The sequence below is a fragment of the Vipera ursinii genome (assembly GCF_947247035.1).
Source record: "Vipera ursinii genome assembly, chromosome: 1".
Lineage (NCBI taxonomy): Eukaryota > Metazoa > Chordata > Lepidosauria > Squamata > Viperidae > Vipera > Vipera ursinii.
Window position 1 is genome coordinate 175,732,640 of NC_139512.1, and position 27,885 is coordinate 175,760,524.

The following is a 27,885-nucleotide window of genomic DNA, read 5'->3' on the forward strand; positions in this document are numbered from 1 at the left end:
TGGCCGCTCAAGTTATGAAAAAGCATGGTTGGCTGATCTACTGAACCACATTGTAGATGTCAAGAACTGCAGATTTCGAACTTTAATGGCATTCCCTAAACTTTCTCCTCCTCCCATTCCTCTCCCCTCCCCCCAACCTATACAGCACCTGAAACATGAAAGCTTGCTGTTTGAACGTTATGTAGTTGGACTTTATAAAATGCTAATTTTAACACATCAAGCTAATAATCTGGGCAACTGAACAGCAGGAACTGCTGAAAAGAGATGTGGGGCAAATCACCCTGTGTGCTCCCGCAATTTGCAGTTCTGCACCAAAGGGAAAAAATGCAAAGATCAACTGATTAAAAAAATACCATCTACAGATCTATTGGGTCTACAAGTAGTTCTCAATTTGCAACCACAACTGAGTCTAGAACAGCCAGTTCTAGACTCAATGATTAAGGCATCAGGCCAGAAAACAAAAGAGCATTCTGGGTAACTGGGCCAATCGCTTTCTCAACCAACTCACCTCACAGGGTTATGAGAAAAACAGGACAAGGAAGGAATATTACATATGTAATAACACCTTGAAGGGGCTCAGTGGGTTAGGACGCTGAGCTTGACGATCAGAAGGTCGGCAGTTTGGCGGGTTGAATCCTGAGTGCCACGTAACAGAGTGAGCACCTGTTACTCGTCCCAGCTTTTGCCAACCTAGCAGTTCGAAAGCACGTAAAAATGCAAGTAGAAAAATAGGGACCACTACGGTGGGAAGGTAACAGCGTTCCGTGCGCCTTTGGCGTCTAGTCATGCTGGCCACATGACCACGGAAAAAGTGTATATTCCAAACTAATTAACGAGGGTGCAGGCTTATTACGTCGTATGTTAGATTTATATCTGATTCTAAGGTTTGCCTTCAAGCCTATTTCTTTTAAGAGGCTTTTTGGTGACAAAGCCATATAAAGATTTTGCTTTATCATAAAGATGATCGATATATTTATTGTCGTAATGAATTATAGCTGTTATAGCAAAGCTTAGTTCCTGTTGGAAAAAAATATACGTTTTGCTAAGAAGCAAATACTGAAGTAGACATCTTGGCCAATTTATAGTTTACAATATTTTCTTCGGGTCCAGGTTTAAAATATACAGAAACGGAGACAAAAAAAAACCCTCAATAACTTTTAATGAAACCTAAAGAAGCCTAATGAGTTACAAGGATCTCCCCTCGGACCACACGGACAATTATGGGGATAAATCAGCCAGCGAGCCCCGCTGCTTCAAAAAGTGAAAGGTCAGCTCTCTTTCCCCGCCCTCTCCTCCTCCGTTCCGGCTTTCCGGCAGGCCATCGAAAGCACTTCCGGGTGAAGTGAGCAGAGCCTTCCGCTCCTGCGGTGCGTTTCCTTGCAGCGCGTGGCTTGTTTCGTCCGCGTTCTTTTGCCGCGCGCTCGCTCTTTCCCGGGGAGCAGCTGCGCTCTCTGGTCTTACCCCGCCGCAACGATGCTGGTTTTATTTGAGACAGCGGCCGGATACGCCATTTTCAAGGTGAGGATGGCAGCACGTGTTCCCGGGCTCGGGGCTGAGGGCGGGAGTAGAAAGCAGAAGGCCATTTCGCCTCTGCTGCGCTGAATGGCGGGATTTATAGTGTTAGATCAGGGGTCTTCAAACTTGGCCCTTTTATGACTTGTGGACTTCAACTCCCAGAATTCCTCAGCCAGCTTTGCTGGCTGAGGAATTCTGGGAGTTGAAGTCCACAAGTCATAAAAGGGCCAAGTTTGAAGACCCCTGCTTTAAACGATTTGTTGTAACGAGCTGTATAGGGAAAGTAAGAGAGGGATACGTAATAACCCAAAATATTACTGTAGTTGGGAAAGATGACCGGAGTTGGGGTAATTAAAAACCCCTGGAAGTTTTGCATTTGTTTTACGCAGTGTTTCTCAATACCTTCCAGATGTGCACAGTGGAACTCCCAGAATTCCTTAGTCAACATGCTGTATTAGCAACTTGAAAGAAAGGCTGATCCGCTTTTAGATAAGCAGCCGTCTCAAGCTTTCTGAATCCATTTTGAAATGCCCCCGAAATTGGCGACGTCCTGCCTAATGGACGTGGAGCGACGGATCATCTTTCTCCTTTGCTGGGGTGGGGGAGAAAAGGACAAATTGCTAAAAGACGGGGAGGGAGAGCAAGTTTTGGAACATTCCTAGTGAATGCATTTCTGGGTTTGGGGTGAGATGCGTCCCCTAGTGATGAAAGGCTGTCATAACTTGGGAGGCATACAACTGCGCTAAACCTGGTTGTATCTTTATTGTATCTTTATCCAATGTATCTTTATCCATTTGGTTATCTGGACAGAGAATTATATATTTTAAGCCACTTGCTCTTAATCCGGAAAGCGATGCTTACGTTTTGTATGCTGGCTCCTTGCTTCCAAAAAAAGAAAAAGAAAAGAATTGATTAACGAACTATTTTTGCAAAACAAAAAAAAGGCCTGCATTATATGCAGCAGAAATTTTCCCGTGCAATTTCGTGCTTTGTTTACTTGGCTTTTTCCTTTAGCCTTACAGTTCCTGATGTTCTATTGCCAGTTAATTCTGGTGAAAATGTATGGATTCTTATACATGCTGGGAAAAGGTGAAAGGAATTTGAGAAGTTGCAAGGAAAATGGGTCTTCGAACTAATTTGGATCTATTTGAGATGTATTTTAGAGTGAACTCAGAAGGATCTGGGCACTGAAAATGTGAATGCCTGGAAGGCATCTGTAGCATCAGATGTCTACTGACAAATTAACATTTCTAGGCTAGGCTGGTTGAGTCTTCTCAATGTTCTAGTGAAGAATAATCTATAAACCAGCTAAGTAAACGTTAGTAAAAAGGTTTATAACTTCCCACTGGACTTTATTCTAATTGAAATTGGAAAAGTTAAGTGACATGGATATAGAGTTCATAAATTAGACCTAGCATTAATTTTTTTACACAAAGTTTGGGGTATAGTTTCACAATTTTAATTTTTCATAGTGACAAATAAGACAGATCTTGTTAGCAAATATTGCATATATTTCATTAGTCTTTATCTTTACCACAGGTTCTAAATGAGAAAAAGCTTCAAGAAATTGATAATTTATGGAAAGAGTTTGAAACACCTGAAAAAGCTAATAAAATGTAAGTAAAGTAGTAGTAACTAATATTGCGAGAGCATGACCACTAGTTTTTTGTCTTTCCTGATCTTTTTGTATGGGGTTTCTGGAACTATTTTATATTCATGAATACAGGATATAAAAAACTGCATCATTTTCTCATTGATAGAAAAACCGTCTATAAATCAACTAAGTAATAAACTTATTGTCATCATTATATCTTGGTCATCTTCCAGAAGATGTTGAACACTGAACTTTTCTGATGGGAATTTGCATTATGATGCCTTGCAATTTGGCATTGTATCTTGTGTTTTTTTCTTTTTGTATTTCTCTATTTTTGTTTTATTGCATCTGTAAACTTAAATTGCAACTGAGTAAAAAAAAAATCTGACAACTAGGTTGAGATTGTTAGCCACTTAGAGGTTTTGGAATGAGTGGCAAAGCTACTTCATTCTAAGAGTTAGGTTTATGCTGTATTTAATTCTGCAGCACTATGGTAATTAGGACTATCAGATCTGAATTGCAAAAATCTGAATAACCACTAGGCTTAGATATCACAGAAACTGCACAAAAAGGCTTGCTGAAGTGAAGCAGGATTTGTATAATACAGATTAGTTAGGCATAAGTAGGAAGTAATAGACTTGATTAATGAACTAGTTAAGCCTAACTTATAGATAATTTTATATAATTCATGTTTGTACACAATATATGCATGCAGAATGTTTTATAAATTTTGTGTCCATTATATTTGTAATTGTTACATATTACCCTATAAAGTAGGCTATACAGGTAACCCTCATAGCAACCACAATTGGGACCAAAAATTCCATTGTTAAGCAAAGTGGTCACTAAGTGAAAAATCATGTGATTTCAGCTTCTTACATTTTACACTGGACAACTGATATTAACTGACTGTAATAGCAAATGTGACTGAGGAAGAGATGAATCAAAGTTTGTAAATGTGCCCATTGGTCACTGTTATTTTTTCCTCACTGTCCAAACTGCTAATGGTGGTTCTCCAAGGCAGTTGGTAAATGAAGACTTCACGTCATTATTAGATGGGTGGATGACTTGCCTAAAAGTTAATTAACACCTGAGTCAAAATCTTTTAAAGTATACTTTTTTCTTTGTATAGGAAACATTGACCTGATTGGTGTGTGTGTGTGTGTGTTTTAAAGCCAGAGATTACATTCATATCACTGTTTGAGTTTCCTGAAAAATGTTTATAATTGGTAGCAATTCCTCAGGTCCTAATGATTGTTGCAAAAACATTGTGATTTTTTCTATTTAGCGTAAAACTGAAACACTTTGAGAAGTTTCAAGACACAACAGAAGCTCTTGCAGGTAATGCTTTTACAATTAAGGTTATTGGTCACTTTTAAGGATAGTGTTATCTTAAAATAGATTCCAGACATTGAGTGTAATTTTCAAGGATGCAAAAATTATCATAGAAGAAACAGTGATTTACCTGAAGGAAACGGTCCTTCAGTTAGCTTAACAGCAAGCTACTTAAGGTAGGAGGAGAAGTGCTGGCTATCTGGGATGTTGAATACCAATTCTTATCAGCTCCAATGAGTGTGATCAATGATTAGGTGTGAGGAGGATAAAGTTTTTAAGTTTTTGTATACTAAATTGACTGCTTTAAGTTGGACTTGGAAATAGCACCTAACCTATGCCACATTCAGTAATTTTGCCACCCTACCTTCTTTCCTTCCTTTCTGTCTTGCAAAGTTTATATAATGACTCTGTTGCAAGCTTTGTGTAGCTTTACTTACGTCCTTGGAAATGCCTAATTTTGTAAATAAATTTCTGAAAGATACATATGCACTTCAACTATTTTCACATTTGCTAGTACACACATCAGTAAATATAACGTATGCAAGGGTAGAAAATCCATTTTCATATACCGTAATTAAAACCATTCTCACCTTTTAAAGGTGAGGCTTCTCCAACTTGTTTTCCTCCAGATGTTTTGGAGTATAATTTCCATTATCTCCAGCAAAACCCAGTGCACATTTGTCTGGATAAAGTTAGATAAGGTTGCTCCCTGGGAGAATAAATGGGTTGGTGCTACTACAGCATATTTGTAATGTCATTATGCTTTGGTTTCATCAAAAACTGAATCTTGGCCAAGATTGTCATTCAGATGATGTACCACCATAGTCTAATCCCATAGATGTTTTGTTATGTTAATCTAATTAAACTATAGTGTCTCATGGTATCTGAATCCAGATTGAGGGACATAAAATGGCTACCCTTTTCCAACCTCCAAGCAGAGTTGGATGTTAGGAGCAACTTCACTTTTATAGGATTATCTCTATTTAAATAACATTTTACTTTTCATTATCCAGTAGGAGGAGGTAAATTCCACTTAAAAACAAAGGACTTGGTTGGGGGGGGGGGGAAACCAAGCCTTTTCTTTTGTGCCTAATGGCATTGACCTTGATTGAGGTCCCATGTCCATGTATTTATCTTGTTTGGGATAAAGATGCTTACTAGCAGCTGAGAGAGTGCACGCTCTATATGTTTGCTATCCTTTCTGTGCTCACAGCCTTTTATTTCGTGTGACTTTTATCATTTTTAAAAATATATTGTTACAAGATATATTCAGTACAGCATTATTTGTACAGTATTAACAAGATTTAGTAAAAGATTGTGGCTTGAGAACTGAATATGCAGACTTCAATCCAATTTCTGTTGTCAGTGATGTATTGTTGGTAGAACTGAATCACTGTGATTGCATATAACGTTTCGTCACTACCACTGAGACAACAGAAAATGAACTGTGATCTGTGGTACTCTCTGAGTTTGGCTGTTTTCTTGCAAATGTTTTATTACCTACACTAGTAACATCAGTGCATTATTCTCTGTTTGAAGTATTTTGTAGATAAAACTTACTATATATTTTATTCCGTGCTCATTTTTCTGGCTGGATCTTTTAGAAAATTCTAGATTTTTTGCAGCTTTTTGTTTTCTCCTCAAGCATCCACAGCACTGGTAGAAGGCAAAATCAGCAAAAATTTAAAGAAAATCTTAAAGAAAATAGTAGCCAAAGATGCCCATGAACAGCTAGCTGTAGCAGATGCCAAACTGGGAGGTGTAATCAAGGTAAGTCCTAATATCTACATTAAAAAGGCTAAGTGATGTTCTGATAACAGCATGTACTAAGGGCCTGTTATAATTTCATTATTCAGTTATTCCGTGCATGTGGTTGCCCATCACACCATAATTAAATTAATTTATTAAATTTATATGCCTCTCAACTCCTAGCGTCTCTGTGTGGTTTACAATTCTTATATAACATTTTAAAAACAATACAAAAAACACAAAAACAGCGTAAGACAAAAAGGGATATTGATGGCAAAGAAATTAAACTGAGAGGGCAACAGAAAGGAAGAAAGACATTGATTTTTCTCTCCAAAGGCCTGCAAAGAGAACAGGAAGGAGCCTTGGAAATCCCAGTAGCGTGGGAGTTGCTTTTCTGGCAATTATTCATGGTTATTTTAGGCAGCTAATAACAGCTAAAAAAAATCCCAACAGCAAAAATAAAAAAAACACCTACCAGCATCTGGAAATCAATGAAACTTTGATTATTATAGCCAACTCATGGGTTCTGACTGTTGCCCAAAATCCAAAACACAGCCACATCTTCAAGGCCAGCAGGTTTGGGATAAAATCTAATCACTACGACAATGCTAGCTTTCTGGGTCCCACCAGTTGACATGATTGATGAAAAGTGCACCATGCCTCTTCTGCAGGATCTCATGGGAAAGGCAGGCTCTTAAAATCTTACCATTTTTAAGTAACCAACAACAACTTTATTGATTAGCCCTTGGGCCATATCAAAGTGCAAAGTTCCAGCAATTTTTAAGTATGATTCTCTGCCAGCCTGTTGTAAGTCCTTTGCCATTGGCCTTAAAGGCTAGTTAGATTGGAGGGCAAAAATGGTTTACTGTATGGAGTGTGGTGCATTAGTCTTAGGCAAACCGATATTTGTAAATATTTTTGCAGCTTTGACCATATTGTGTTCATTTTGATCAAAATGATACAATTTGAATTTCTGCAGGAGAAACTAAATTTAAGTTGCATCCATAGTCCAATGGTTACTGAGCTGATGAGGGGCATTCGCACTCAAATAGAAGGACTCATCAGTGGCCTTCCATCCCGAGAGATGGCAGCTATGTGTTTAGGACTGGCACACAGGTATTCTTTTCCCATCCTTGATAACTATATCAGCTTTTCAGACACTATCTCTGTGGTGTATTAAATCTCTAAATCAGACATGTCAAACTTGCGATGTCGCGCAACGTATCAGAGCTCTTGCCATTTCCAGCAATGAGGTGGGTGTGGTTTCCGATGACACGGCTGGCCCATGGTCCGGCAGTTTGACACCCCTGCTCTAAATCATCCCCAACAGACAATAATTGTAATTAATTGGATTCAACTTCATTTGGATTCCAGATGAAAGTATCCACATTGATATGGATTCTTTTCAGCAAGTATACCCCAAGGATTGTGAACTAATACAGGAAGAGATGAAAGTTGCCACCTACTGGCTTGCTGTATATGCCTGACTAATTAAGATAGCTTCATGGATATGAGAGACCACATGTTCTGGAGTGAGGGATGTCTTCCCATTTCTAAAAGGAGACAAGTTGTATAACTACAATTTAAAATGTCACTTCCCTGAACCTGGAAGATTTTTGTAATTATACAACACACTGCAATCTACTTGAGGTGACTAAAAAGTTGGTAGCCTCACAGCTCCAGATGCGTTTTAGTGAAACTGATTATTCTAGACCACAGGTGTCAAACTCACTGTGTCACGTGATATGCCATGACATATCATGACTTTTTTTGCATTGCTGGAGCTGGGGTGGGTGTGACCTCTGCATGATGTAACCAGCCTGTGGGCCGGCAGTTTGACACCCCTGTTGTATCTAGAGCCATTTCAGACAGCATTTTGCTTGAGATACTCTGCTGGCCTTGCTTTGGTTTCATTGGTGAATAACCTATACTAACAATTAAATAGGAGATTACAATTATGGTAGTTCTTTTAGATTTATTGATTGTATTCGATACCGTCATATTCCAAGGAAGCACTTAACTTACTTAAATATGGCAGGCTGGATGAGGGAGAACAAGCTAAGGTTAAATCCAATCAGATGGTTGTGATCTTGGAAAGGAGAAAGCTGATTTGAACCACCTGGATCAAGGTGGGTCTTGTTTCAGATGGGCTTGCTCTCTAAAAAGAGCAGTCAGTGGCCTTGGAAGTGCTTCAAGGATCCCAGCTGCAACAGTATTTGTAGATGGTAAAGTGGTGATGAGCGCCTTTGCACAGCTACATCTGATGCGCTAGCAGCAGTCCTTCACAAGCATGCTTTATGCTAAGCTGCCCTTGAAAACTATTCAGAATTATAGTTGGCAAGTAGGTTGTTACTGGTCTAAGGTCCAGGATTCACATGACTCTTGAACTGAAAGTTCTGCATTGATTCCCAGTTGCCCACTTGGAACAGTTTAAGCTGCTGGTGTCAGTCTTTAAAGAACTAATCAGCTTGAGGTCCGTCTGAATCTCTCTCTGTTCTGAACTTTGATAGCAAGGAAGGCCCTTCTGGCCCCCTTATTGCCAGAAACTTGTCTATTTGTTATGCAGAAGGAAGACTTTCTCCTCCATAGTCCCCCTGTTATGGAATTTAGACACAAGGAGGCATGTTTGACATCCCACTATTCGTGACGCTTAGGAAAATTTCTTTTGTTAATTGAATTTTTTACTTCAGTGGTATTGATTTTAGAATTTTGTCTTGATTTATATTTTGTAATTTGTATTTTTAATTGCCATGGATTCCTTGAATGTCAAACAAAACAAAATCCTAAGTAATTAAACACAGACTGCAAACAATGGAAGCGTTTGGCACATTTGGAGGGTGTCACATTAAGGAAAGCTTTCTGTCTTACCTATTGGCTTATCATATATGAAGTAGAATATAAATGTCACTTCTATACATGAGTATGCTTCCAAACCCAGTAACTTGGAAACTGAATTACAGGTAACTGTATAGAGCAGGGGTCCTCAAACTTGGCCCTTTGATGACTTGTGGACTTCAACTCCCAGAATTCCTCAGCCAGGCATGCTGGCTGAGGAATTCTGGGAGTTGAAGTCCACAAGTCATCAAAGGGCCAAGTTTGAGGACCCCTGGTATAGAGAATAGTGAACAACAGAAGTTCTTTGACAATCAGTTTCTGCAGCGTAGTGAGTGAATGACTTACTTTTTGATGAAGCAAAAAAAATCTCTGACAAATGTCAAGCTTGATTATGATCTAAACTTAAGTTTTTCTGCAAACTAATAATCGCATAAAGTAAAAGCAATCCCATCAACAGTTGTTAAAGATGGATATGAGTGCCTGGGTTCAAATCTCTCCCCATGTTCCAGGCTAATATTCTCTTTCACTAATAGTATATGGTTCTTGACTCTTATACTAAGAATTTGTAAAACCTTAGTATACACTTAGTAAATACTTAGAGCCTTGCAGATCTATAGAACCATCATGAATGCTACATGTTATCAAATTTCAGAAAGACATAGCCTCTTATTTACACTGAGAAAGTCCCTATAATTTATTAGGAAAAAAGGTGCATTGAATATGCCTATAAGTTAGCTATAATCTATACAGTTTTTCTGGCTTTTGATATGTGCTGGGATTAGAACCATCATCTCAGGATGAAACATAGATAGGCCTATAGCTATGTGGTATGCTTTTAACAAATATATGCTTCCAATACAGGGAATGCTAATAATGAATTAATATTTATCAATAGAAATATTATTATATTTTTCCTTAGTGTTGTCCCCTGTTTGTATACAAAATTATTTCTTTTGTATGTTTTATTTTTAGCCTCTCCCGATATAAATTGAAGTTCAGCCCAGACAAAGTTGATACAATGATTATCCAAGCAATATGTAAGTATAATTTTAAGTGAAATAATATGAATGTTTTTGAGTTACAGTATCGGGGTCTGCAAGTTTGGAATCAGTATGGAACTCCCTAGCTTGACGCTGGTGAATTGTGGTTTTTGTTCTGGTTAATCCTGCCAATCCTGCTATATCCAATTTATGTGGGAGAAGTTTCAGTGGTCAAGTATCAACATCAGGATGATAGAGCTCTTGAGATGTAAGGGGAACCAGGTTGATGATGAGGCCCTCAGTTCAGTTTTGTGGGACTTGCTTAATAGTTTTGTTGAATTGGCTAAGTGTATGATTTGGTAATATTTGGTAATACCTAGTATTGTAATGCATCTTAGAAATCGTTTAAATTATATTGTTGGCCTTTTAAGAAATCTGTCAGAAAATACCATGTATAATGGCAAGACATTACCCTAATGCTGAACAAGCTATAAAATGGAACAATTTTGGCTGATACAGCACAATGCTACTTGTTTAGTGACATTGTAGGACAGGATGAATGGTTAAAGACTGAAAAACAGCATGAACATCTTTATGAAAGTAGGAATTTACCATGGTTGCCAATTACAAATTACTTAGAAGAATAAAACTTGATCTCAAGAAAGGAGGGATCTTGAGAATGATGGTAGAATTTGAAACACTTATAAAAAACCAAGATCATCTATTAGCATATATAGATGGGCATTGAAATATATGCGGAGGGAACAAATAAAATTGCTTGAGAAAGTAGATGGAAAACTTCAAAGGCGTAATCACAGTAGAAGAATAGAACAATAAAAAAATCAAAATACTGCAATTTATAATTTGAGGGGAAATTGGTACAAAATGTTTTATAGATAGTATATGATGCCCTAACAAATGTTGCAAATACTACAAAAAATAACATTTTTGCAGATGTGATGTGCAAAAAAAAAATTAAAAAGAGGGAAATATATAAAAAGATTCAGAAAAATAAACAGATATTTTTAATGGAAATAATTCTAGTAAATTTGAAATGAGAACAATAAAAATCGCAACCTACTAAGATACAGAGAACAAATTTTGTACAGCATTCATGGAAAATGAAATGAAACTGCCAATGAGATAAGATTGGAAAATTTGCTATGGTGGTGAAACTGATAAAACAGGTGGTCCTCAATTTATAACCATTTGTTTAGTGACCGTTCAAAGTTGTAACAGCACTGGAAAAAATGGCCTATGACCATTTTTTCACATGGCCATTTCAACATTCCCGTGGTCATGTGATCAAAATTTGTACGCTTAGCAGCTGGCATGCATTTATGACTGTTGTGGTGTCCCAGGGGTCACGTGATCACCTTTTGCAAAATTCTGACAAGCAAAATCAATCCAAATTCCCTTAACAACAACAACAACATTACTAACTTAACAGCTGCACTGATTCCCTTAACAACCAAGGCAAGAAAGGTCCTAAAATGAGGCAAAACTCTTGCTTGATAATCGAAATGTTGTGCTTGGTTATGGTTATAAGGCGAGGACTATCTGATAACGTAACGACTATAATGGAGCCTGTCCATTATGGTTGCAAGTGGTGATGGCTGTTAAGTGAGATGGCCTTACTTAATGACCCCCCCCCCCCCGATGAAGCTGTTAAACGAATGTGAGGTAATTAAGTGGAGCATGGTGGCCTTAGGAGTGGGGAATGCCTAGGCCACAGGTCTGCAACCCGCGGCTCCGGAGCCGCATGCGGCTCCCAGTCCTCTGCCATGTGCAGTCCCCAAAAAAAAGTGAGACTAAAAAAGTTCAACCAACCAATTCAAATATGCAGGGTAGGTGCATATCTCGCCTTGGCTCCACTCTTCAGTCAAACCCTGTTCTGCGCATGTACGCGCATATGCGGACACATTTTTTGCGGCTCCCAGTTTTTCCTTTTGTGAGGGAACCGGTTCCGAGTGGCTCTTTCACTCTTTCAGGTTGCTGACCCCTGGCCTAGGCCCTAGCACAAGCCCAGACCCACTCTCTGAGGCACCCTGTGATCCGATCCCTATTCCTCCGGCTGAGAACTGCTTCCCACCTAGCCACTTTGCCAGCTAATGGGAGCAGAAGCTACCCCGTGAGGGGGCCAAGCCACTCAGCCATTCAAGAGAGCCTAAAGCCAGGCAGCAGAAGCTACTGGCAGTGACACAGAAGCTACAGGGACTGTTATCGCTTGTAGGCCTCAGCCCCTTTCCCATTCAGCCACCCAGGGGTTTGCAGAACTCAGCCTGATCCTCGGCAAGCTTCAGAGCCTCGCACCACCCAACTTACCTTTCTGTTTTTTTGCAAAGATCCACGCGGCCAATGGGAGGCTCAGCTTTCCTACAAACTCTGCCTGCCTCATGGCACCTCGTGCTATCCTGCAAGCTGATAGCATTGTTGAAAGTCTGTAGGGCGATCTATTTGTGGAGCCTCCTTAAAAAAAAACTGGCTTGCAACAACAGTACCTGCTTTTAGAATAATACAAGGTTGCTATGAGGCAGGCGGTGTCTGTAGAAAAGCTGAGCATCACACATCAGCTCTCCCTGCAAAAATGATAGGTGGGAAGGGGCATCACAGCATCCCTAACTTTGAACCATGTTGTAAGTAGCTTTTGGGGGTGGGTGGTCTGTTTTAACTTCAGATGATCACTAAGTGACCAATCATAAGTCAAGGACTACCTGGCGGCATATAAGTCCCAATAATAAATAAATAAATAATAAAAGAGTAAATAAATTCTGTAAGAATGATTCCTTTCCCTTACAATACTTCATAGAGCAAATATTTGAAATAACGGTTTTTAGGAGAAGAATTAAGAGACCGATCAAAAACAATAGGTTAAAATAACTTAAAATAGATACTAGCAATACTGTAACCTCCAAGGCTTATTTTGTTTTATTAGCAGTTTATCTTCTACTTCCCTTTTTTTAAAACTTTATTCTTGGTGTGATTTCTGTTTAAATAATCTGCCTAAGCTTATGCAATAAACATGTTTTGAAACAGTCTGAAAAGTTAATCAACAAAAGTTGATTTATATGATCATTCTTTTGAAGCATAGAAAGTGTTTGTGGAAATTTACATTCTATTAGTACCCCCTGGGATATGATGATACTACTAGACTATAGGATTAGTCTGGGGAAGATTTTTGGCAGTTAATATTCCTTTTAAAAAAGAATTCCTGTTTCTGTCATTTTGTCATAGTTACAATTAAATCTTTTTCAGAAAAGCAAATTAAGCTTTTTCAGCGCTTTTTCCTAGATTATGAGAGAGATTCTTTATGCTCAACACAGCCGTTTACATGAGATAAGACACCATGCATAGCTGGAAAAACCTTTTTGATTGTAAGTCACTCCAGCACAAGACTACATAACCTCTAAAACATTGCAGCATTCTTGGAAGCGCTTTACATATTAGTTAAACTCGATACAGATATTAATTCATACTTTGATTTTAATTAGGTGGAGAGTCTGAAGAAGTTAAAAATAACTTCTAAACCTATGTAGACAATAACTAATGAACAGCATGGATGGTGGGCATGTGTTTGAAACCAGAACATTGTGGCCTTCTAAGATAATACAGAAAAAGTTAACTTGTAGCATATGATACATCTTGAAGAGATAACTTTAAAACTGGCCGCGTGTGTTATTTTAGAAGGAAAACAGAATTAGCCTTTACTTTTAGGGAATATAGAAATTACGACATACCATTATAGATATTGAATTGAGGGATAAAATGAATGTAGCTTTTCCCCATCTTCTCAGGTTAGGGCCACCTTACAATGTTAGCAGTGGTGTCCTTTTATATCTAGGTGTCTTGTAAATATATCAGAATCCTTGTGATAACTTATCATGTTTCACAGGGAGTGTTCAAGAAAAAGTAAATATTAAAGCATTGCGTGAATCTTTGATATTATTTTCAAAAATTTTTATTTATTTTATTTTTATTTATTTAGATTTATATACCGCCCTTTCCCGAAGGACTCAGGGCGGTTTACAGGGCATTTAAAAGAAAGTCAATACAAACGTTAAAACAAATTTAAAAAGATTAAATAAAACCCTGAGAAAAATAAAAACCCAGTTAAAATTAAAATTTTTAAAAAAATTCTCAGCCTGGGCCAGAGAGCTTGAAGAGCCAGGTCTTCAGGTCCCGGCGGAATGAACGGAGGTTGGTGGCAGTCCTAAGCTCCACAGGCAGCTGGTTCCACACGGCAGGCACACCCACTGAGAAGGCCCTACCCCTGGGTGTTACCCGCCGGCAATCTTTAACCGGCGGCACCCTGAGAAGACCCTCCCTGTGGGAGCGCACTGGACGAAGGGAGCTTGATGCTGGCAGCAGGTGTTCCCTCAAATATCCCGGACCCTCGCCATTTAGGGCTTTATAGGTCATCACCAGCACCTTGAATCTCACCCGAAGGGCAACCGGAAGCCAATGCAGCTCGCGGAGTAGAGGTATTACATGGGAGTATCGGGAGACCCCCATCACGACTCGCGCGGCTGCATTCTGCACCAGCTGAAGCCTCCGGGTGGTCCTCAAGGGCAGCCCCATGTAGAGAGCATTGCAGTAGTCTAAACGGGAGGTCACGAGCGCATGAGTGACTGTGCGTAGGGCATCTCGGTCCAGGTAGGGTCGCAACTGGCGCACCAGGCGAACCTGGTCACGGCTCCTATATGGTCTTCAAAAGTGAGCTGTGAATCCAGGAGTACGCCCAAGTTGCAAGCCCTATCAACGGGGGTAACACCTCACCCCCCATCGTTAGAGATGGAATAGTCTGGTTGACCCGAGATGCCGGTATGCACAGCCACTCAGTCTTGGCAGGATTGAGACGAAGCCTGTTTCTCCCCATCCAGACCCGGACCGCTTCCAGGCAATGGGACATCACGGCGAGGGCATCGCTGGGTTGGTTTGGGGTGGAGGAAAAAAAGTTGGGTATCATAGCGTACTGTATAAAATGTATAACTGAACTAAGTAATACATGTATTTTGCCTTTTCCAGCTCTTCTTGATGACTTGGACAAAGAATTGAATAACTACATTATGCGTTGTAGAGAATGGTATGGGTGGCATTTCCCTGAATTGGGCAAAATTATCACAGATAATCTAGCATACTGTAAATGTGTACAAAAAATTGGTAAGTAATGCTTAATCTCCTGCAAATGGTGAACAGTCTGACCTATTCAGTATTTCTGAAATTATTCAAGTTTTCCTGTCAGCTGTGAGGCCCAGGCTTTAATAACTGCTATAGAATATGCGTCTATTGCTAACTTTCTCTTCTTATTTACATAAACACAATAGTTACATAAGCAAAACTTTTTTCTGCATTCTATCAACTTCTTCAGCAATTAGGCAATGAAAAATACTAAATATAAAGACTGTTACTCTATTTTCCAGTTCAGTTGTATGCAGGATGAAATGAAAAAACAAAGCTAGTTATTGAAAAGTTGTTCTTACCTGTATAGATTCTTATCTAAACTTATTAAGTAGAAATTTCTTGTTAGACATAAACACTTGAAAATCATCTGCTCCTCCATTTCCTTTTCATTCTTATCTTGGTACCACAAACCTATGGCTAGATTAACTTTTAATTTCTGTTTGTTGTTTGCCCTTATTGCTATTTTATATTTTTACTCCCCAGGAGACAGAATAAACTTTTCCTCTTCTGATCTGTCTGAGATCCTTCCGGAGGAAGTGGAAGAAGAAGTGAAAGCGGCTGCAGAGATCTCCATGGGGACTGAAGTGTCAGAAGAAGATATAAGCAATATACAGCATCTTTGTGATCAGGTGATAGTGTAATGGCAAACGAACAGTAGCAGCAGTGGCTGGTTAAAAAAAAGTTACCAGTCTGTAGGCCAGACATGTCAAACACAAGGCCCGGGGGCCAGATCCGGCCCGCGAAGTGGTTTCATCTGGCCCACGAAGCCAGCCTACGCACTTTAGCCACGCCCACCCAGTAGGCCACGCCCACCCAGCCCCCTGAGGGCAACCGCAATGCTGATGCGGCCCTCAATGAAATTGAGTTTGACACCCCTGCTGTAGTCCATTTAACACAGCTAAGTGCCACTTTGTTTGGTCTAAATCTGTTTTAAATCTAAAGGAATAGAATCTGAGTGGATTGATCCAGTTTGGTTGATCATGTCTTGGTTTAATGAGCTCAGGCCTGAAGAAACACTTGTCCCCACATAGTCAAAAGTCCTTTTAATTGTTTATATCTCATGTTCTGATTAATTCAGAAAACATCTCTTTAACCACAGTTTATTTAGAAATGGTGATTACTAGCTTTGTTAATGATAGTTAAGGATAGGAGTCCCAGTGCTTAGATTTGCAGCAAGCAAACTGCCCACACTCTGGAATTCGATCCTGACAGGCTCAAGGTTGACTCAGCCTTCCATCCTTCCTAGGTCAGTAAAAGGAGAACCCAGATTGTTGGAGGCAATACTGTATGCTGACATGGTAAACTGCCCAGAGAGTGCTGTAAGTGCTGGCACTTGACAACCAGCTCACATATATGACTGCTGCAGTATCCTGTGGTCACATGACAGAGATACGCATACTTTTTGCTATTTTCCAGTAGAAAAATGGCAAAAAAACCCCACCCATTGGATATGCTGGATTTTCTTAACGACCACATGATTCATTTAACATGGTGGCCCACTTAGTGACTTCAATAACTTACAACCAAAATTTAGGTTCAGTTGCGCTCATATGTCAAGGACTACCTATATGCAAGCAAATTTATGAAATCAAGATATGATTGCCCGCAAATCTTGTGGTTGATTTTTAAATCTGTTTGGCAATTGATTGTGTTAGGGTAATATTTTAGAACACATCCAAATTTGCAATTGGTATTAGTTTTCGATGGCAAGTGATGATTCCTCTAATGATGCTTTCCTGATGTACAACCTATGAGGGTTGCATAGTCACTACCTCTTCTGATGCCGTCACAAGTAATTGGTTATCATAATTGGAACATATTCAGGACAACAGCTTGGCTGAATGTATATACCTGCTTGTTCTGAAATCTGCAGATGGTTTTATAGGGTATACACTAAGATAGCAGAATGGTATCTTTTAGTTAGATCATTATAGTGCCAGGAGGCCAATGCTACTTAGTGCTAATGGGCCAAAAATATCACAATAATTTACTTCTTGTCCAGAAATACTGCTTTTTTATTTTTATGCTGGATTAGAATTTTTTTGTTAAAGTATTCATACTTTTAATTATTATTCCTTGTAGTAACAATAAAAATCGCCATCAGTCAGTTGCAAAAAGTAGCTTTACTTGGAACAGTTTGTATTCTTGAGCAATATCTTTAACAACAACTTCTCCTATCCCAGGTCCTTGGGTAGGTCTCAAGCTGATGGATAAAAATTCCAAATCCAGTTTAAACATTTGACCGATTGCATAATAATACATCATCATGCTCCTGATTCCTTAATATCCGTTTCACTTCATTCCCAGTTTTCTTTGGCAGTATTCCATAGCTTGAACCTTCTTGTTATTTTGCCTTTCAGGTTATTGAGATCTCTGAGTATCGAGCAACGCTGTATGATTATCTGAAAAACAGAATGATGGCCATTGCGCCTAACCTCACTATTATGGTGGGAGAACTAGTAGGAGCAAGGCTTATTGCCCATGCTGGTATGTTGCCTTTCTGAGTTTGTATGTTGGCTGTGTGCAGCATCCTTTTCTATGATCATCTTAGAGAGAAACTAAACAAGAAACCGTAATGCAGAGTTACATTGTCGGGTCAAGAAGTTGACGATGATGATCTTATTTGAATTTTGCTTGATTACATCTTGGAAGGTGAAAGCAACTCTAGTCACTACCTCTTCTGAGACACTTCTTGAGCCATTCTCTGCTTTTCTCATTCATTCACTCCCAAATGCCAGACTTATGCTGCCTTTAAGTTATTTTCAAATCATGGAAATGGGGCGGGCAAACTTAGGTTCAGGATTTTCCCTACAGTTCACAGAAATTGTACGGTGATGCCCATCCTCAGGGAGGCCTTTTGTTTCTGTTTGCTAGAAATATTTAGCCAGCTTGGAGGGTAATTAGGTATGAGGCTTATCATTTCCAAATCTTGAACACAAACGTTTTGTAAAGGGCCAATTTAAGAGTTTACTTCATTTATATAACCTACTATTGTATCTTGTCTGCAACAGGTTCCTTGCTGAATCTAGCGAAGCATCCGGCATCAACCGTTCAGATTTTGGGGGCTGAGAAAGCACTTTTTAGAGCACTGAAGACTAAGCGTGACACTCCAAAGTTTGGTCTGATTTATCATGCTTCCCTTGTAGGGCAGACAACAGCTAAAAATAAAGGAAAGGTAAGATGTTGTTCTTGCTGCTTTTGTTTCTGAAACAGGCAGATTATGATATCGCAAGTTCAATTGGCAGGAAATAAAATAAATAAATAAGGAATGAGGCTTAAAGTTTGGCTTGGTTTTCAGTGAGGTTTTTTGTTCATCAGATAATCTAGTGTTACTTTCAAATATTATTTATTTTATTTATTTTTATTTTAATTCCATTTATATCCCGCCCTTCTCCGAAGACTCAGGGCGGCTTACAAGCTTAGCAGTAGCCTTCATTCTATGTATATGCCTGCTTATTAGGGCTTTCACACACACCCCAAGCGGCATTATTACAAAGTCAGCTTAATTGCCCCCAACAATCTGGGTCCTCATTTTACCTACCTCGGAAGGATGGAAGGCTGAGTCAACCTTGAGCCTGGTGGGATGCGAACCTGCAATAATTGCAGGCAGCTGGTGTGACTTAAGGAGGCATTAGCCCACTGCTCCACCAAGGCTCTTATACAATGCTTTTGCTCTACATCAGCTCTGAATGTTCCATGGCCTAAGAACCATTAATACAAAATAAAACAAAATTGCTGCCCCCATCCATCGGCTAAATCATACCCAAGGAATGTTTGTTTAAACAAAGAAGCAGGGCTGTCTGAACTTGTCTCTTCCTAGTCAGTTTGGCATGAGGAACCGGAACAAATGGATTTCTCCCAGCAAGCATAATTAAATATTCTCCGCCATGAGCATTCAGCTTGCACAAGTCTTGGCTGATTGATATATTCTGGGGTCCTCTCACCTACATCGGTGATATGCAAACTGGTCTTCAGGTCGACGTGTTTGTGGGCATCCGACACTTACCAGATTTGTTTCACTTTTTTTTTTTTACAGATTTCACGTATGCTAGCTGCCAAAACGGCTTTGACTATTCGTTATGATGCCCTTGGAGAGAGCACAAGTTCTGAGATGGGAGCTGAGAACAGATTGAAAGTAGAAACAAGATTACGGCACCTGGAGGAGAAAGGAGTATGTTTACAAAACTCTCACGTTTGGGGGAAAATGGACCTTTGAAAATAAAAATGAGTAAAACAACTATTCAAAAGTGTTTCAAAAAATACCTCAGGCTTGCGTGGTTAAACAACTGAGGGCTACAGGATGAACAGGAAAGCTACAAAATCTTGTTTCAAAAGTTTTATGAATTTAGAAACTTAAAAGATTCATTTGCCCGCAGTCTCCCTGTGTTTTGGGAGACTGATGGCCACCATAGCTTGGGGTGTGGGAATTGATTGCCCAAACACGTCTGAGTAGAGATGGAAAGGCTAGGAAGGCTGCTCCCTTTCCTTTGGTATATAGAACTGATATCCTGGATTGATTAATATGAAACTCGTTATAATTGCAAAGGAGCTTTTATTCCCATCAAATCAATTAGATATGGAATATATTAACTACTTGTCTGTTTATTTACCTGTTAAAATAGAGAGCACTTGGTTCCCTTCCTGATTTAAGCTTTGTGTCCATGATTATGGGGTTTTTTTCCCCCTTTCCACTATCATCTATTAACTATTAATCTTTTTAAGGGACTGCATTGGGTTGTATCAATTTTTAATTTTATTTTTTGTTTTGTTTTGACTCCCCTCCTATCCAGATAAGACGAATAAGTGGTACTGGAAAAGCTGTGGCCCGTGCAGACAAATACCAGCACAAGAGGCGAGTATGCGAACATTGACTTTACTCATGGATAACTCTGCCAAGAGTGCTTAATTTTTCTGCTCAGATACTTCACGTTCGTAGAAATGTTTTGCCAAAAGAAATATTTTCAGTTCTCAGTACCACCTACCTTGGTTGCTTTTCTAGCCATTGTGAAACTGGAGATTGTCATATTTAAAGGAAAGCTTTCCCAACTTTTGCCATAATTTGCTGATTAGATTGAGGATACGTAGTTATGAAGTTTACTTTTCTTAGCATTTCTGTATTCAACATTGTTTTGAAAAGAGCCTCTGTTTTACACTGTAAAACTGTTAGTGTAATGTACCCAGTATCTGCTCCTTTAGGCTTTTCACAAAGAGCCACAAATTCATTGAAGCTGTTTCACAACCTCCACTAGATCATAGAAGAACTCCGCTGAAAGACTAAAGGTCCTTATGGGTGCTGTGGCAGTACTACTTTGACTTCACTTTGCCACCCAGCAATTGGCATTAATGGGTTTCCATTCATTTACCATTTGCTTATACTCCTTTAAACATTCCAGTGAAGTGAAGGTTTATGATCCTTCTGGGGAATCCACGCTCCCACTGGTCCCAAAAAAGCGCAAGGAACGGGAAGAGAATGAAGAAGAACAGGCAGTTCCACAAAAGGCAAAGAAGGTTAAAATAGAAATCAAAGGTTAGTTTAATGAACTTTAATGGTGAATCTGTAAAAGGATTTTGTATGGTTGAATACTGACTTGTTTATTTGCTGAATTGCATTTGTCCTTCAAAATCTCCAAAGTATTTCTTGGGGGGAGGGATTTGCTAGTTGGAAGTCCAGAGAAAAGGGACAATCTTCTTTTTTTTTCCCCTCCAACAGCTCCTAGTTCTCCAGAGTGCAAAGTCTCTCTTTTTCCCATAGTGTTTTTCTAAATTTCTGTTTCTAAGCTGGGCCTACTTCAAATCCTAATGCACTTTATCCCACTGTTTTTCCACCTGAGAAGTTAACTAAATTTAATTCCATGAAGCATTAGAAGGTCCTGGCATCAATGTATTTTCAAAGCATTAAAATACATTTTAAAGGAAGGTTGTTTGTTACCTACATTTCCTACTTTTCATACCTTTCATGCACTGAATAATGAAATCTTCCCCAAGGTAGCCATAACACATATGTGTCATGGTTCCGACAGATGAAACTCTTCAAAAGAACTTAGAGGCATTGTCTACCTTAAAGCATCTTTTATTCGAGTAGCATAATATCGGCATTTACATAATCAAAGCCAAAAACTGAATTCCCCTCCCCTGGGCACATAGTATCAAAGCACAGTTCCCTCCTCCAATTTACAGTCATAAATTTATTTATTTATTTTATTTTTATTACATTTATATCCCGCCCTTCTCCAAAGACTCAGGGCAGCTTACAAGCTTAGCAGTATCACATTCCCCAATTGGCTTGAAGCGGGGGCTTCCTCCCCAGCTCTCCAGCCCGCCAATTCTTTATCATCTCTGATTTCAACAACCTTGATTCTGTGTTGTTATGTCTAGCCGGACTCTCATTCATATCCCCCCTCCCCAGTATCATCTAACTCTAAAAGCGAAAGGAAGAAAATGGCTATATTTCCATTTCTGTTGTCAATGGAAAAACATCCAATGTGAGCAGCATTGACAACGTGTGGAGACCGGCACACAGAATTCTTCAGCATTTTAGTCTTTTGCAGAATATTAACATGCCTAATTAACCTGAGTGGTCTTCTGGGTCTTGTGCCTTGAATCTTAAGTAGCTAACTGAGAATCTCCAGGGGGAAAAAACAGCTGACTTTTTATTTATTTATTTATTTTATTTTATTTTTATTTTCCTTCTGGCAAAGCTTGATCAGTCAAGCTTTAGTTGGCAGCCAAATTATATTCATTTCATAAATACATTGTTTAGTAGTTAACTTAAGGATTGTGAATGGATTCTATGTAACATTAGTGTAGAGATACATTGATGAGCTAAGATGTAGAAAATATGTGGCTTACATTACCTTACAAATGAATTGAGTGACATTTGTCCAGATGTTGGATGTTAACTCCCAGCAGTCTTAAGCAGCATAAGTTTCATTCCAACAACTGGAGTCGTATTTTGCTTATCTCTGTCCTACTCCATAGCATCTTATGTTTCCTATAAAATGTTTCTATATCATTCTCCACTTCATTATGAGTGGAAAGGAGGTTTGTATGATTATTGTACAGATATGTTTGAAAGTTGCAGATGGTAAACTTGGTGTATCAGGACACCTGGGTAAGAAGGAGTACAAAGTCCTTAAGCAGTGTTGCATGAACCAACACTGAGATGGATAGGTGTTGAGAAGGACAGGCTCATGAGCCCTTTTCACAGCCTTATCATTCCTGCCTTACTGAATGTTTGCAGTAGAAGAACTTTTGCTTTTGGTGAATTAAGTCACACCTCTAGACTAAAGTTTCTAGTTCAGAAAATTTGAGAAGTGAGATCTCCATCCTTTTAAAAAATTTTGTAAAGATTTTATTGGTTTTTTACAATAACATCCTTAGTGCCTGGTGTACACTGTGTTGTCTAGAAAAAAAATACAATTAATAATAAACAATAGTAATTAATTTTTATATTTCCATAGTTAGTATATCAATTGTAAATATATTTCCTAGATCTTCTCTTCACCCAATGATATTTTCCTTCTATAACATTAAACAAATATAACTTCTAATATTTGACATTTTGCATATTTAAATGATTAAGAAAAAACATTTTCTTGTATATTTATACCAACAATAGTAGCGTCCTTATATGGCTTTTTTTTCAGCTTACGTTATAAATATCTAAATTGTCCCTTTAAATAAATCATCACAGTATGGTCATATTTCATATATTATAGAAATACTATACTAATCTATCATAACATCTAATAACATCTTTCTAGTCAGATTATATTTCACTTCTATTTGTACAAATTAGTTAAATCACTATACATCCTTTTTTCAGAATTCTTTTTAAACCTAATTTCCCCTCAATATTTCAATCTTTTAATCTTAAATCTTTTCAAACTTAATTTGTCTTTAAAATTCAAACTTTTCCTTCATAAATGCCATAATCTCTGTAGTTAGCCTTGTCCAGCTAACCAAAACTCAACATTCATACAGTCCAGTTTTGTATAGTTCTTGTTATATATAATTTTTGTAATCCACTGTAATTTTCAGTTGTCGGAAGTTTCAGTAAAGTCAATGTTTTGTAAGAATTCTTTTCTCTCAGGAGTTCATTGTCAGTTCAGTATAATTAACCAGCTTAAATCCTTCCTGTAGCTTCTCTTCTCATTACTTTATCATAGGTCAAAGTTTTTAAACAGTTCATAAATTTAAACCACAATCAGAACATTTCTTTTCCTTTAAACACTTTCCAATCTTGTAGCCGGCCAGGTACACAATCTCTTCTCTATTCCTTAGCAACTATAATCTTGAAAGTTAGAGTTTATGGGAACAGATTTGTTATTCTTTGTTTCTGGGCCTTGTCTTTAGTGTGCTATACTGTCCTTGTCCACTAGATGTCAGCAAATATTTATTTCCAGCTCTTTCAGACAAAAAATTCTTATTTTTATTTTCCTATGTAGTTAAATCAAAATCCTTTAGAATATAATCTTAGCAGTTTGTTTTAATTTCTGAGTTTGGTTTGGTTATAGTATTTTGAATTTTAATTTCAATAAAGTTCTTTTCTCCTTAAAGGTTAATTCGCCACTTCCGTCTATGGGGGAATGGGAATGTAGTCCCCTCCCCTCACTTTCAGAGGTTGTTTGGGGGTCTTTCCCAGGGACTAGTTGTAAAATAAGGGAGAGAAGATCAAATACTCTCACCAGTTCCAAGCACATTGTTCACCGTTGTTCTTGGTAGTGCTCTTGGACTTTGGCCGCAGTAGCTTGGGCTAGACGCTGGCATGCAGCTAGCCTTTCTCCTGTCGGGTTCAGAGGGCTTTCCCCGGATCAAATGAAGCGATTGCCATCACTTCGTGATCAGCGGGGTACCCCTTCTTTGCGGTCACCTCTCCAGGGCGACTTCGGACCCATCGAGGGTCCCCCAGGCAGGGCAAAATTAGCCATGGGGAGCGGAGGTCTGTTCTCACGCAGCCATGTGCTACAAGCGCAAACCCAAAGTCTATCGAGATCCCCATCCTTTTTACTTCCACCTCCACGGTAGAAAAGGTCTTGAAGGACTTCCAAAGATCAGTCTTCAGCAAGAAATCCTCTTAAGACTTTCTGTTTTAGATTTCGTCAGTTATTTGACAAGATGTTTAATTTAATGGTTTGGGTATTAAAAATACTCTTTCTTTTGAATCATTCAAAGAGGAAACACATTTTTAAGAATACCTATAACACTGTATGATGGTGCACGATAACACCAAACATGGTATCTTACGGGTATACTACAGTTTACGGGCAGTCTGAAACTTTCCTCAATGACTTCTTCCAGTTGGGTTCCATAAGTGTAAATGCTTTAGGTCTGGAACCTTCAGTGGATTGCCTTCTCACCACATCTCTTCCTCCCCTAGGACATCCATGGAAAATAGCAATAGATGGCTACTTAAGGTGCTCAGTTTGGAAATTGTTCACCTAGGTAGGCAGCAGATGCTTCCAGAATGATAAAGCAAGTTATGTCTAAAGTGCTAGATGAAGTTGCAGAAAACATCTCTATCAGCTTGTTTTCCAATATCTGGGTTTGTGATAATCCATAACTATTCCTTGATGTGTCAGGAATGGATCATGGCCAGCAGCAGCACGCTCCCAGTTTTGAAAAATGCCCACTAGCCGCTTTGGCTAATTCCTAGCATTCTTGCTTTGTTTAACTTGTATTTGTAATATTTTCCCTGCATGACACAAGACGAACAAAATGAGGATGAGCAAATTGAAGAAGAGGCGGAACGTGTTAAAGAGAAGAAAAAGAAAAAGAAAAAACAGAAAACTCAAGAAACATCTGTTTGGGTAGAAGACAATGCAGAAGAGCCATCGACCAGTATGGTGGTGGAGGTAGGACATTCAGAATAGCCTTCCCCAGCTTGCTGCTCTCCAGAATCGTTCGCTGTATCTGCTGTACACCTTGAATGTTAGTGGTGCTGACCAGGGCTATATATTTTCTGGTGCAACAAATCTGGCTGCCTTAACAAAGCCATCTTTAGTATTTATGTATGCACCTGGCCTGATTTTTTTTTTAAAAAAATAAAAGCTCCCATTTGTTTAGCTAAATGTAGACTCGTTGGAAACGTATATACTTGATTTAAGGTGGGAGCAGATTAGCAGTCTCATCCCAAACATCTCTATCCTAGAAGAATCTGGAATATCAGATACAGGGGGGAAAAAGGGTTTTTATATGTAGTGGGTGAGAGCCAGATTAGCACAGTAGTTAAAGGCCCCGGGCTAAAAAGTGGGAGGCCGTGAGTTCCAGTGCTGCCTTAGGTATAAAGTCAGCTGTGTGACCTTGGATCAGTCACTGAATCAGTGCTAGGAAGGAGGTTGCAATGGTAAACCATTTCTGAAAAATATAGCCAGGAAAATTGCATGGTCTTGTTCAGGAAGTCACCAAGAATCACAGGCACAGAAAAGGTGGGTAGGGGTGGGAAGGCACCAGGTAGCCAGATCTGTTTTCTAGCTTTTGAATCTTCTTTGCTTAGAATTTTCCCAGTTATAGTTGCCGCAGAATGTGATTGCAGAAAAGAAGTTTTAAACTAGTAGGTAAAGCCTCCAAGTTGGTGTTCTATTGATAGCCTTCTCTCCTTTTTTAAAAAGTATTTAAAATGTTATTTATTGATCATTTCTAAACTAGTTTTTTTAGAAAGGAATGAATATTTTTTAATCGGTAGACAATTGCCTTTACAAAACCAGATAAGTCTCTTCACTCACCATTATTAAAGAAATCCTGGTTAGTTTCCTTTCCGCCCCTAATAGGTTTAAAGGGGGTTTTCATATCTAATCTGAGGTAATGCTCTCTCCATTTAAAATTCCAAAGTACCTAGTCTTAACATCTGGTAGCCTCTGTCTAAATTGTGGAAGTCGAACTGTTCCACTAAGATGCTTGGAGATACAAAGCTGTTATACTCTATTGTGTAGTTCCATTGACTCATTTCATTAATGTTACATCAGTGTTAATCATGGATTCCTACAGTTCTGTAAGCTTCGTTATCCAAACATATCTTGAAGAAACAAAATCAAACCATGAAGTGCTACGCATACCTTTCATACAGAAAAATCTGTTTTTTTAAATACTATCTACAGTTCAGATATTATACTTTTTATTTATCACAATGAAATGATGTGACAATGCTTATGTTTCAGAATACAGAAAAGAAGAAAAAGAAAAAGAAGAAAATTAAAGAAGAACAAGAAGATTAAGAACGGAGTTTTTTGGGATGGTTTCCCTCATGTTTGGACTTCAGGAACTTTAATTTTTGAACTAGATTTTTGTCTAATCGTTAAGATCAAGAAATTCTGTATATTTTCCTTGGTATATTTTGTTTTTGAAACTGATCTTAGTTTTAACATTGCTCTGTTAAATGGTTATAGTTTTATTTCAATAATACTATAAACTGTTTTGAAATTACTTACCAAAAATGTAGTATGATTGCTTGAAATGAGTAACAATGAGTCTCCCCTCTCCAAAGAAAACTCTACTTGGATTAACTGAATTGCTGTCAATTTAATTTTATGAAGAGAATTTTCAAATATCTTTTCTTGCAACAACATTTAGCAGATATGCAATGTGGTTCCGTTACAGAACATGCTGAAATAATGTATACAGAATAGTTTTGTTGATTGGATACAAATAACCTCTGGCCTTTGAAATTTTTAACAGAAATCGAACTATGCCCACTGATACAAAGGAACAATTAACATTTTTTTAAAAAAAGAAACTTGCAATCAGCACTATTCACTTAAATCCTTTTACGGGTAGGCCTTGGTTTATAGTGGAAATTGAGACCAGAATTGTGGTCATAAAGCACAATGTGCAATTTACCAAAGCGACTTATAACCCCCCCCCCAGCTTCCCCATTGACTTCTATGAAGCCAGCAGGAAAAATTGCAAATAGCTAAACCTTTGTAAGTGCAAACTAATTGTCAAGCACCCAAATTGTGATTGTGTGACAGGTGTGATAGTTGAAATTTCAATGGATGGCACATAAGTCTCCCTTGTTCAGCACCACTGCAGCTACCACTGCAGCTTCAAGTAGGTAACTGAATCAGTGTTTGGTTAAGTGAGAAACCATGCTGTTTCCTTTCTGTTTGCCCCACTCTTTGTACTACTGGTTGAGAAGCAAGAACCAGCCCAAACTCACATGAACTGCTTCCGCTGACGTCCCTGGCCTTCAAGAGCAGGAAGAAAAGGCAGCAGAAAGGGAAGCAATATCAGGGGAATTAAAAAGTTCTCTGTGGGAAACCATGAACTGTATAGGACAACTTGAGCATGAAAAGAGCATGGGAAGATACATACAGGTATCCCTGAATAAAAGTTGATGAGAAGCTTTGTTTGATATTTCGGCATTGGGTTTGTGGTTTGTGTTTTCCAAACCCAGCTTACCTTTTTGAAATCTTGTATCTAATACTTTCTTTGCCATGTCCCAAAAGATACTGATTATAAAGAGAAGAAAATTTGATCTATATGTCTGCTTCTTCTTGGGTAAAAACAGTAGGCTGCATTTTTATAAGGGGTATATTTTGAAATGACACAAATGGACCTACAGAACATTGTAGTGAAAGATTTATCTGGAATGGATATACTGAAAGATTGGTAATTTTCACTTCCATGACTTAAAATTGTTCCAAGTGTGGCTGGACAATCCACATGAAGTACCACATATTCAAAGAACACACTTCTGCT

The 27,885-nt window shown here is 38.6% G+C and overlaps 1 protein-coding gene across 1 annotated transcript; it reads left to right on the forward strand.

Moving 5' to 3' along the window:
- Positions 1-1,350: 1,350 nt before the first annotated feature.
- NOP58 (NOP58 ribonucleoprotein) lies at positions 1,351-27,680 on the forward strand. Its single transcript, XM_083350758.1, has 15 exons — positions 1,351-1,518; positions 3,055-3,131; positions 4,398-4,450; positions 6,090-6,214; positions 7,173-7,309; positions 10,001-10,065; positions 15,034-15,168; positions 15,673-15,818; positions 17,550-17,676; positions 18,201-18,364; positions 19,226-19,360; positions 19,980-20,041; positions 20,583-20,716; positions 24,898-25,043; positions 26,346-27,680. The coding sequence occupies exons 1-15, from the start codon at positions 1,474-1,476 to the stop codon at positions 26,400-26,402; spliced, it is 1,608 nt and encodes a 535-aa protein (XP_083206884.1). The 5' UTR covers positions 1,351-1,473; the 3' UTR covers positions 26,403-27,680.
- Positions 27,681-27,885: the final 205 nt, after the last annotated feature.